The sequence below is a fragment of the Balaenoptera borealis genome (genome assembly GCF_965194805.1).
Source record: "Balaenoptera borealis genome assembly, chromosome: 12".
Taxonomy (NCBI): Eukaryota; Metazoa; Chordata; class Mammalia; order Artiodactyla; family Balaenopteridae; genus Balaenoptera; species Balaenoptera borealis.
The window spans coordinates 73,470,895-73,484,147 of NC_138869.1; the positions used below are offsets into that span (position 1 = coordinate 73,470,895).

Sequence of the window (13,253 nt, forward strand, 5' to 3'; positions counted from 1 at the left end):
ACAATACTGCTTAAAATCACTTTAAAATCATGATTATGGACCTCAACTGAGCTCATAATACTACCCAGCAATTATACTGAATGTTTTGTGTTATTTATCTTTATCCTGTCTATTCCTATCCTACATTTACATTCAGGTTCCTTTCACACCATCTTTTTCTCAGACCTTGGACACCTTCATTTCCTTGCCCCCAGCTGAGCATGAAGTGCTACAGCCTTCTTCCTATTCCACTGAGGACATTGATTGATTTTTTTTTCCTTTTTCCTTTTCTTACTATCCATTTACTGCAGTCAATTTCTGTGTTCTAGTGGTTACCCTAGACAGTACATCCTACATACATAATCAAAAATAAAGATAATCTAACACTTCTTTCCCATTTTGTATATCCAGTGACCTTTGAACACTTTAGTTTCCTTTATCTTTCTCCTGATTTATAATTTTATTGTTGACTTGTATTTTAAGTCTATGTCTCTATTTTTATTTTTTATTAGCATAAATTATATTATTCACCTTTATATTGTGTTATGCCAGTTTTATTTATTTTTAAAAGATTTTTTATTGGACTATAGTTGATTTACAATGTTGTGTTAGTTTCAGGTGTACAGCAAAGTGAATCAGTTATACATGTACATATATCCACTCTTTTTTAGATTCTTATCCCATAGAGGTTGTTACAGAGTATTGAGTAGAGTTCCCTGTGCTATACAGTAGGTCCTTATTAGTTATCTATTTTATATATAGTAGTACGTATATGTCAATCCCAATCTCCCAATTTATCCCTCCCCCCATTTCCCCTCTGGTAGCCATAAGTTTGTTTTCTACGTCTGTGACTCTATTTCTGTTTTGTAAATAAGTTCATTTGTATCATTTTTTTAGCTTCTGCATATAAGCGATATCATGATATTTGTCTTTCTCTGTCTGACTTACTTCACTCAGTATGACACCTCTCGGTCCATCCGTGTAACTGCAAATGGCATCATTTTGTTCTCTTTTATGGCTGAGTAATATTTATATATGTACCACATCTTCTTTATCCATTCCTCTGCTGATGGACAATTAGGTTGTTTCCATGTCCTAGTTATTGTAAATAGTGCTGCAATAAACACTGGGGTGCATGTGTCTTTTCAAATTATGGTTTTCTTCAGATATATGCCCAGGAGTGGGATTGCAGGATCATATGGTAGCTCTATTTTTAGTTTTTTAAGGAACCTCCATACTGTTCTCCATAGTGGCTCTACCAATTTACATTCCCACCAACAGTGTAGGAGGGTTCCCCTTTTCTCCACACCCTCTCCAGCATTTATTGTTTGTAGATTTTTTTTTGAGGATGGCCATTCTGACCAGTGTGAGGTGATACCTCATTGTAGTTTTGATTTGCATTTCTCTAATAATCAGTGATGTTGAGCATCTTTTCATGTGCTTTTTGGTCATCTATATCTCTACTTTTAAAGTGAACTCCCATGAGGCATTATTTTTACTGTTTTATATATTCACTCTTTGTTTGCATTACATACTTCTTTACCACTTTTTTTACTCTTTATTCATTCTTAGAACTTCCTTAGGAGAAAATCTATTAGTGACAAACTCTTAGTTTTTTTGTTTGTTTGTTTGGTCTGCAGAAGTCTTTATTTCATCCTCTTTATTTGAAAGACATTGCTGGATAGAAAAATGTAGGTTGGCAGTTATTTTCTTTCATCACTTTAAATATCTGATTCCTGTCTTCTGTTTTCCTTGTTGCTGTTGAGAAGTCAACTACCACTTAGTCATTGCACCTCTGAAATTAATCTGCATTTTCTCACTTGTTGCCTTAATTTCCTGTGATTTTTTCTTTTTTGAATTATGTTCCTTGGTGTAGATTTATTTGTATTTATTTGCTTGGGATTCACTGGGACTTATGAATCTGTGGTTTGGTGTCATGTCAGTTCTAGAAAATTCCCAGTTCTTATCTCTACAAATATTGTCTCTGCCTCACTTTCTTTCCCTTCTTATCAAACTCCAAATGTATATTAGACTTTCTTCTTTGCCCTCTATGTTTCTGTCCTCCTTTTCTATACTTCCCAACTTTTTCTGTCTCCAATACTTAGTCTAGATAATTTCTCCTCTCCTGTCATCCATCTCACTAATTTTTTTCTCTGCTTTGTCCAATCTGCTGTCAAATTCATCCATTGAGTTTTAATTTCAGTTGCTATTTGATTCTTATTTTCTTTCAAGTGCGTTGTCATTTTTACTCCTTGCATATATTTTCAAATCATTGTCTGTTTCTTTAAACATGTTGAGCATAGTTGTTTTAAAGTCTATGTCTGTTAATTTCAGCATCTGAAGTCTATATGGGTCTGTTTCTGCTCTCTGTTGTTTTAATAGTTCTTGTTCACGTTCAAACTGTCTTGTTTTCTATAAGTACCTTTGACTGCTTGCCAGGTCATTGCCCTTAAAAAATTACCTATGGCTGTTTCTTAAAGCCTAGGATGAATGTGTCCTCAACCAGACAGGTTTGAGTTTTCTTCTGTCAGATCCTTAAGCGCTTATTCAGTCAGGATCATCTCAAAGCAAGGTTAATATTTGAAAGTCTCTGGCCCACTTAGGCTATGCATACCCATGGTGCAAGTCTGTGCAAGTGTCATTCTGAGGCTACAACCTCCCAGGGAAGGCTTCTTTTTCTTTTTTCTTTTCCTTTTCCTCTCCCATTCATCAGGGATCCAGGGCAGATAGACCTCTCAGCAGTTCCTGTAAGGTGAGGAGAGAGGAGGCATATTTGATATCATCTATAAGATGAAAAGCTCCTGAATTCAGACTTTTTTAATCCAATTAAGGATGTCTTGTTGGATCTCAAACTTAACATGTCCAAAACTAAATTCCTGTTACTCCCTAAACCTGCTCCTCCAACAGTCTTCTCCGTCTCAAGAAATAGCAACTCCACATTCAGCCTGTTAGGAAATCATGTCGGCTCCATCTTCAAACTATATCCAGGATTTGACTGCTGCTCATCACTCCATTGCTAACACCTGGTGTGAGCCGCCATCTGTCTTCTTGATCATTACACATGCCTCCTCATTGTCTCCCCATTTCCCTTGCCCCTCTCAATCTATCCTCATATCAGCAACCAGTTAAAACATGTGTCATGGGACTTCCCTCATGACACAGTGGTTTATCCACCTGCCAATGCAGGGGACGCGGGTTTGATCTCTGGTCCGGGAAGATCCCACATGCCGCAGAGCAACTAATCCCGTGTGCCACAGCTACTGAGCCTGTGCTCTAGAGCCCACGAGCCACAACTACTGAGCCCGCATGCCGCAACTACTGAAGCCCGCGCGCCTAGAGCCCATGCTCCGCAACAAGAGAAGCCACCACAATGAGAAGCCTGCGCACTGCAACAAAGAGTAGCCCCTGCTCGCCGCAACTAGAGAAAGCCCATGCGCAGCAACAAAGACCCAACACAGCCAAAACAAACAAACAAACAATAAATGTGTCAAATGGTGTGTCACACTCCTCTGCTCAAAATCCTCCCGTGAGACATGTAGCATATAAATGCCAAAATCCTTCCTGAGGTCTAAAGACCCTACACTGTTTGATCTTATCTCCCCATGATTCTCCAACCACATTTACTGATCCTTGTACACACTGGGTATAACGTTCACTAAGAGCCTCTTCATTTGCTGTTTCCTCTGCCTGGAATGCTTTTCTCCTAGATATCTGAGTGGTTTGCTTTCTCACTTCCTTCAAGTCTTTGGTTATATGTCATGTGAGGTGAAGCCTTTCCTGCTTCCATATTCAGTTGCATCTCTGAGCACTGCCTATTTCCTTTCTCTGCTTTATTTTCTCCAAAGGACTTACACCATTTTATTTACACACATACATACATACATACAGGCATGCACGTGTACATTTTGTCTCCCACCGCAAGAACGTATGCTCCATGAAGACAGGGATTTTTGTCTATGTTACAACGGAGCCAGACACAGAGTAGTGATTCATTAAATGTTTCTTGAATGAAAGAGTGTCATATTACAGGCGCTTGTGTGTCTTCCACTCAAAGATGCCCAATAGGAATTTGGATATACAGGTGTGGAGTTTAGAAGAGAATCTGAAGCTAGAGTTACAGAGTTGAGATTCTTTAAGATATAGGGTTGAGATGGCATTCCCTGAAATAGAAAAGAGCCAAGGATGGAACCCTGTAGAAGAGTTACATTTGAGGGATGAATGGAGAAAGAATGGCTTGGGAAGCGATCCAAGGTCTCAAGATGAGCCTGGAAAGAACTGAGCCTCTAAAAACAAGAGAGGAAAAAATTTCAGTACGGAGGGAATGTTAGCAGTGGTAGAGGCTACAGAGAAGAAAGATAAGGATGTAAAATCCAATACGAAAACATTCAGGAGTAAAACTATCCCATTTTCTGATTTAAGGTATTTTAAACAGTTGAATGTGGAGTGTGAAAGATATAAAACTATAGTAAAACTTGTAACTCTGAGAACTCTTGTAATTGTACCAAATATTCTGTAACTCTCCTATCTAGATTTATCAGCGTGGTAAGGAGTACATTGCATTTGCACCAGGCATATTCAACTTACAGTTTAGGGTTTATGGGTGGTATCATTTAAGTCAAATTGCCTTGAAGGCAACATTCACAAACACTTCACTGATAAAAGTTGAGCGTTTTCTTCTGATCTCATCTGTACTATTTTATAGAAGCTTTGGAGGAAATGATAGCGATGTGTTACTAAAATGTTACTATATAAAATTCCAGATAACTAACGAGATTGTGCGACAAATGATGGAAATGCAAGGAATGTACAGCTTGGATAAGCCTGGAGATTTCACTACTATTGTTGACGTACAGCTCATAGCGGCAATGATCCACCCTGGAGGCGGTCGAAATGATATTCCACAACGTTTGAAAAGACAGTTTACTGTGTTTAATTGCACATTGCCTTCAAATGCTTCAATAGACAAAATTTTTGGTACGACTATTCTTGGTGTTTAATTTTTTATTGCATTACATAATGGACATAAACCATGCAAAACCTTATTTAAGAGATAAAAAGGCCCTGTCTGAAGTAGGGATTAAGTATCCGAAATGGAGAGCTAAATACCAGGGACTAAATACTAAGAAGACTCATGTTTATAGCTTATTGTAAGACTCAGGGATATTTAGAAATAGCCTTGTTGAAGGTTGGCTTTAGAGGTAAGCAAACCTTTGTGTTTTGGTTTTCTTGACACGATTAATCAGAGAAATTTGGGCTAATGAATGATAGCCCATTGATCAGAGGTTGACAACATAATATACTAAGTCAAATGTAGCACTTTGCTATGTTAATGAAAATGATATTTTGACACCAAATTTAGGCTCACATAAACCATTCCATCAAAATTATGTACATGAAGACATATAAGAGAAACTGACCCATACATATGTGGTCATTAATTATTTGACATAGCAAGTACTGTAGATCAGAAGAGAAAGGCAAACTTTCAAGAAATGGTACTGGGATATTTAGTAATTCTTATGTGAAAATAATTGAAATTGGACCCCTACCTCACACCAAGCATAAAATCAATACAGAAGGATTAAAGATTTAAATATGGAAGGCAAAGCTGTAAAACAATGGAAGAAAATATGGGAAAATATTGGAATGATCTCTGGGTAGGAAAGAACCTCTCAAATGAAACTCAGAAAGCATAGACCATAAAGGAAGAAAATGATAAATTTGACTAGATTAAAATTAAGAGCTTTTGTTCAGTTAAAAAGCAACATTAGGGCTTCCCTGGTGGTGCAGTGGTTGGGGACTCTGCCTGCCAATGCAGGGGACATGGGTTCGAGCCCTGGTCCGGGAAGATCCCACATGCTGCAGAGCAACTAAGCCCGTGTGCCACAACTACTGAGCCTGCACTCTAGAGCCTGCAAGCCACAACTACTGAGCCCACGTGCCATGACTGCTGAGGCCCGCGTGCCTGGAGCCTGTGCTCCGCAACAAGAGAGGCCACCGTGATGAGAGGCCCACACACCATGGCAAAGTGTGGCCCCCGCTCGCCACAACTAGAGAAGGCCTGCACACAGCAATGAGGACCCAACGCAGACAAAAATAAATAAAATAAATAAATTTATATTTTAAAAAAGCAACATTAAAAGAGTAGAAAAAAGACAAGTTGCGAAGTGGAAGAAAAAAAATTTCAACACAAGTAACAAAGCAAAAAACTCAGTAATCTGAATACTTCAAGAAATCCAAAGAATCAATCAGATAAAAAGCAAACATCCTAATATAAACATGGACCAAAAGCCAGGAACTTTAAGAAGAGGAAACCATATGACTAATAAACAAAGGTAAAGATGAGAAACATTAGAATTCAGGAATATGGAAATTTAAAATACCAGGAAAAAACCCATTTTATAACCACTAGATTTGCAAAAATGAAAAATTCTGACAAAAAATCAGGCATTGGTGAAAATGTAAAGCAACTGAGACTCTCTCCCCTGCTGGTGGGAGTATAAATTGCTATGAGCCCTTGATAATGACTGGACATTATTACTGGTAGTAGAACATGTGCACACCCTCCGCCATTCCACTTTCACCATTTTCTTCCTTTATGGTTGTGCTTTATGAGTCTCATTTAAGAAGTCCTTTCCTACCCAGAGGTCATACAGGTATTTGCCTATGTTTCCTTCCAAACGTTATATAGTTTTGCCTTCCGTATTTGAGTCCTTAACCCATCTGTAGTTGATTTTTCACATGTGCACCAAAAGACTTACACAAGATGGTTCATAGAACAGCGTTCCTGACAGCAAAAACCTTGAAGTAACCCAATTATGTATTGACAGTAAAGTCGGATAAATACATTGTGGCGTGGGTGCATGGTGTAATGCTCTAGAGCAGTGAATGTGAACAAACACAGCTACATGCTTCAACATGGATGAAGCCCAGAAATACAATGTTAAGGGAAAAAAAGCATCACAGAGGAGCATATAACATGATTCCATTAAATTAAATTTCAAAAATTAAAGTTAAAAGGAAAAGGTTAAAGTTCAAGAACGTAAGTGCCAAAGCTTTTCTTTGGAAAAGCAAGTTACTGATTCTCACCAAGTCAGAGCCCTGTCTACCTCTGGAAGGAGGAGGAATTGGACACAAGAGGCTTCTAATGTGCTAGGACAATGTTGTATTCTTCAGTCTAGTGGCTGTACGTGAGTGTTTGCTTATTTGTTAAACTTTTATACACTGTTTGATATGATTAATATTGAAAATGAGACATGGAAACAAACCAGAAACTGAGGCTCAGAGAAGTAAAATAACTGCCCAATTAAGGCCATACAGCTAGTGCATGGCAAACGTGTGATGCTGATTCTGTTTTCTGATTCCACATCCCATGCTTCATATATAACACATTTGTGCCACAGGAAGCTGGAGGTCTAGAATCATAGGATTTCAGGAAGCAAAAAGGCCTCACAGGCATCTAGCACAACCAACCATGACGTTGGACAATTTCACGTTCCCTCAAGGCTGCTCTTCTTTGGTCTATGTGAATGAAGCCCAGTTTCTTTAGCTGACCCACCCTTCATAAACCTGCTATGCGTCTCTGAGCAGATATTCGTATTCATTTTCCTCTGAAAATACCATGCTCAGAACTGAACATACTGCTCAACATATAGTCTCACAGGGACGAAGTAGAGTTAAATCTGTTTTTGCAGTCTAACACCAAACACATTTTGGGACTTCAGGAACAGTCTATAACACAGTAGTTCCTGAGGGTGATTATGTCAGATTGTCGCTGTGTTGGGTGTTTCCTAGGAACCATTACATCACCACCCAGGCCAGGGTGTTGACTGACTGCAGGTCAGGAGATATGGGGATCCTGATTTCACTTCTGTCAACAACCAATCTGTGTGAACTTGAACAGTTTGCTTTACTTGTCTGTGCCTGGTCTCCTTATCTGTAAGATGAGGAAGTAGTCTCTAAGTTCTTTTCCAGCTCTTCTACTCTTCAGACTGAGGGCTGTTTTACAGGTTCCAGAGCCAGGTTTCCTGGGTTCAAACCTCAGATTCACCCACACACAAGGTGGGTGACCTTGGGCAAGTTACTAAACTCATATTAAAATGGGAATAATAATAACCTCTAGGTCCATCTGTGTTGTCACAAATGGCAAGTCATGTCAGACAGAGAAAGACAAATACCTATGGTCTCACTTATACATGGAATCTGGAAAACAAAACAAATGAACAAACAAAACAAAACAGAAACAGACTCATAGATAACAGAGAACAAACTGGTGGTTGCCAGAGGGGAGGAGAATGGGAAAATTGAGTGAAATAGGTGAAGGGGATTCAGAGGTATAAACTTCCAGTTATAAAATAAATAAGTCACAGGGATATAATATACAGAATTAGGAATATAGTCAATAATATAGTAATAATTTTGTACAGTGACAGATGGCTACTAGACTTACTGTGGTGATCATTTCTTTAATTGAGGTATAGTTGATTTGCAATGTTGTGTTAGTTTCAGGTGTACAGCAAAGTGATTCAGTTATACATACATATGTATCTATTTTTTTCTATTTCTTTTCAAAATGTTGAGTATAGTTATTACAAAATATTGAGTATAGTTCCCTATGCTATACAGTAGGTCCTTATTAGTTATCTATTTTATATATAATAGTGTGTATATGTCAATCCAAGTCTCCCAATTTATCCCTCCCCCCCATTTCCCCCCTGGTAACCTTAAGTTTGTTTTCTGTGTGTGGGGGTCTATTTCTGTTTTGCATATAAGTTCATTTGTATCATGTTTTTTAGATTCCAATATAAGCAATATCATATGTTATTTGTCTTTGCCTGGCTTGCTTCACTGAGTATAGTGATCTCTAGTTCCATCCATATTGCTGCAAATGGCATTATTTCATTCTTTTTGATGGCTGAGTAATATTCCATTGTATATACGTACCACATCTTCTTTATCCATTCATCTGTCAGTAGACACTTGGATTGCTTCCATGTCTTGGCTATTATAAATAGTGCTGCTATGAACATTGGGGTGCATGTATCTTTTCGAATTGTGGTTTTCCCTGGATAAATGCACAGGAGTGGGATTGATGGATCATATGGTAACTCTATTTTTAGTTTTTTAAGGAACCTCCATACTGTTCACTATAGTGGCTGCACCAATTTACATTCCCACCAACAGTGTAGGGAGGGTTCCTTATCCTCCACACCCTCTCCGGCATTTATTATTTGTAGACTTTTTGATGATGGCCATTCTGACCAGTGTGATGTTTTAAATTTGAATCGCTATGTTGTACACCTGAAAATACCAAAATATTATATGTCGACTATACTTCAATAAAAATATAAAAAAATGGGAATAATAGTAATATCTACCTCAGATTCTTTCTCATAGGATGTTGGGAGGATTAAAGGAGTTAATACATATAAAATGCTTATCAATGCATACTAAGCTTTGCTAGCCCCACTGCTGACTGCCAGTCTTAGCGGATTCCTTGAGAGAAATTCTTCACATCACCTAGCTTAGTCATCTTGTAATGATTTATTCACTGGGATAAATATGTACCTTGTGATCTTATAGTAAGCTCGTACCTTCAATCTTGTTTATTTTTCAGGAGTTATTGGCTGTGGGTATTTTGATCCTTGCAGAAAGTTCAAACCCGAAATATGTGAGATGATTGTGAATTTGGTTTCAGCGAGCAGGGTGCTGTGGCAGTGGACTAAGGTACAGAATCATCCATTGTCAATAATCAGAAGAAAAAAGTCAACAGTTATTCAGCCTAGTTCTGACCTCCTGGCTCATGAAGTTATCATCACATCATGGGTAGTAGTGTTTTTCTGGAAAAGACAAATTAGGTGCTGAAGTAGATTTATGACACCTTTTCCTTCCAGGGAGCAAATATTCTGACTGAATGATGCTTTCCATATGTATGAGATATTACTGTAAACCAGACACGGCATCCAGGATAAAGTAGAGTTTTGCTGAAATGAGAACACTGCTTTTCCACTTGTTACTCTGATTTGTAACTCTTTGTACGTCTGTCTTCCCTACCTGCTGCCAACAACCAAACTGTGTCAGATACTCAGATGTTCACTGACTGAGGGAATACATGGATTTCCAGATATTCTTAGCTAACCAAGATTTAAAGTCCAACTTGTGGATTTCTCTGAGGTGGAGCATGAATTAGTAAATGGATGGAATGTACTCAACAAAATAGTCTAGATTTTAATACAGAGGTCAATGCCCTAAGCAAAACTCAGTAAGCATTGAGGCTGTCACCAGATGTCTGAAGGCAGACTCATGAAAAAGCAATTAAGGGTAGGTCTGAGATTTGGGAAAAAAAAAACAAAAAACAAGGTTGATATATTTGCTAAAAAAAGTTGGTGAAGGAGATGAGGATTAATTGTCATAGTTCACTATACATTCATTTGGCCACTTACACACCATCTGGGCAGAAGCTTATGTCCTGGGGAAGCTCCAGCATGGAGTTTCAGAAGGTCTGAGTGTCTGAGATAATTTTCTGTGGTAAGGTCCATCTATTTTCCAGTGGGGCTATTGTTCAATTTAATGTGCCCATATACATATTTTTCTGGAAAGCTTTGACCTTCCTGGTATCTTTCCATCAAATCTTTTGTTTTATGAATGTTTATCAGCTTCACTTCCTCACATTTCTTTACCTCTTTAACCCGTTTTGTACGAGTTTTCATTTCCACTGCTCTCATCAAGGTCACCAAATTCCTCAGTCTTGCCAAATCCAAGGGTTGGTTTCTTCTTCCTCTGACCTGACTCTTTAGCAGCATTTGACGTAAAGGATCCCTCTAAACACTTTCTTCACTTGGCTTCAGAAGGGCCTCTTGCTCTTGGTTTTCTTCCTACCTCACTGGCTACCTTTTCTAAGTCCCCACTCTTTCCCCTCCTCTAAATACTGGAGTGCACCTGATCTCCATGTTGGGACCTCATCTCTACCTCCATTTGTACTCAGGTAACCTCATCCAGCTTCATGGCTTTAAACACCATCTCTGTGCTGATGACTTCAAAATCAGCACTTCCATCCCAGGCCTCTTTGCCCGGCTCCAGACTTGTTTCTTTCTTTTCTAAAAAATTTTTTAGCCTCACTGCGCAGTATGTGGGATCTTAGTTCCCTGACCAGGGATCGAACCTGCGCCCCCTGCATTGGAAGCGCAGAGTCTTAACCACTGGACCCAAGTCTGGGAAGTCCCCTGACTTGTTTCTAACAGCTTAGTAGACACCACCGCTTCGATGTCTAATAACCATCTCAAAGTTAACATGTTCTTAAGTATGATCCTCCCTCAGAATTTTGTATCTTAATTATCCTGCTTCTCAGGCTAAAATACAGGATTCCATCCTTGATTTGTCTCTCTTCTTCCCTACATCCAATCCATCAGCAAGTCTAAGTAACCAGGCTTTCAAAATATATACGGAAGCTGAGCACTTATTGCCATCTCACTGTGATCACCCTGCATGGTCCATCGCCTGCCCTCTGGACCATGCCGCGACTTCCTAACCAGTCTCCTTGCATTCTTCTTGCCCTCCTAGAAACTGTTCTTTACACAGTCCTAAAATGTTTTTTAAAAAGCACATCAGAGATCATCATTCCTTCTTAAAACCACCAGTAGATTCCCAGTTACACTTGCAGTGAAACACAGTGCCTAGCTCTGGCCTGTGAAACTCACCCTGAGTTGGCCCCTGCTTACTCCTCTTCCCTTCCATCGTTTTGCTCCAGCCATGCTGCCCTTCTCACTGTTCCTTGAACACCCCAAGTTTTTCATGCCTCTGGGCCATTATACTTCGTTTGAATCTTTCTCATCATTTTTACCTTCAGAGGGGGTTTCTCGGATCATTCTCTCTAAAATAACCGTCCACGACCCCATCACAGGCATTATCTGTCTCCTGACTCTACTTCATTTCTTCTAACCATGACTTTTATCATTATTATTTGCCTATCTGTTTATCAATATATTTGTTTCTTATTTATTGTCAGGCTCTCCCACTCGAATAGAAGGTTCCTGATGGCAGCAGATTTAGCTGTGCTATTTACCATGGTATCTTTGTAAGGGTAGTGGGAAGTGCTCAAAAATAGTCATTCACTCAAAAAATGAATGAATCTTCCTCCTCTCCCCAACCCCAAATAAGCAGCCTTCTTTGTATCTTTCCTTCAAATTTCTCATTTTCACAAAGCACTCCTTTAATCCACTCATGCCTTGTATATCACTTTATATTACTTTACATAGTTTTAAAGCAGAAGCAGGTGAGAAAAGAAAGAAGCTGACAAAAGTTAAAAGGAAATGTTGGAAGATAAGGAAAGAAGCAGGTTAATAAATGAGAAGAAAAGGGAAGGAAAGGACTTTATTTAATTCTCCTGAATAATTGCTTCAGTTGCCAACGGCTGCCATCTTAGCTGTAGTCTTTTACAGGAAAGAAATAAAAGCAATATTCACATAGCCTTATCCCTTTATTTTTGCATATTTATAATATAAGTGCATGCTTTACATTTTGGTGAGTAGAATGAACTTTTTGGCTTGGAATGGAACTGAGAGCAAAGAGGGAAATTGAAAGGTGATTGCTAACATAACACTTCTCTTTATTCTATATCTCCTCTTGCTACCTGCTGTTTTAACTTGCACTGTGAATTAGCCTGTAGAAATTATTCTACAAACTCAATAGGGTACTTTTTCCATATAGAAAGGACATATTCCATGAATAGGTACTAAAGAAAGCATTTGCTTTCCTGAATTAGTCATGTAGGGAGTCTGCTTTGTATTTCCAGAGTTATCATTGTTTCACTTTCAAAAATGATGCTGATGGTATCAATTACAATCTTTACACTTGGCCAGCAATACTTCCCACATCTAACACCTCAAATTTATCCCTTAACTGGTACCTCTCTTTATAAGAATGTGGACTGTGTCATGTTATAGCTTTGCCTATTTGGATTCTAGAAGTGGGTAGAAATAATAAGTAAATTAGTGTTCAAACAAACAAGCAAAACTCAAAAAACCACCAAGTAATTATAGCAGTATGTCAGAATTGCCTGCCCATTTCTTGCAGATATACAGATATATGAAAGCATGTTGACTGAGTTTGGATCCATAAGTGAAATCTAGATTATGATAAATGAATGTATTTGTGGAAATCCAGATGCGCTCAGGACCTTAATCAAAACCATCTATAGAAGATGATCATTATTGACTTTAGATGTGAACATTCATTATTCTTAACTGAATGACAGCCAGCTCACACTCAGTTTTTTG

At 38.5% G+C, this 13,253-nt stretch overlaps 1 protein-coding gene across 1 annotated transcript in view; it reads left to right on the top strand.

Moving 5' to 3' along the window:
- Positions 1–13,253, top strand: part of DNAH8 (dynein axonemal heavy chain 8) — a 329,846-nt gene that overhangs the window by 169,070 nt on the left and 147,523 nt on the right. Inside the window, exons 57-58 of the mRNA XM_082347906.1 lie at positions 4,740–4,953; positions 9,596–9,705. Coding sequence (XP_082204032.1) covers positions 4,740–4,953; positions 9,596–9,705 — 324 coding nt within the window. The remainder of the gene's footprint in view (positions 1–4,739; positions 4,954–9,595; positions 9,706–13,253) is intronic.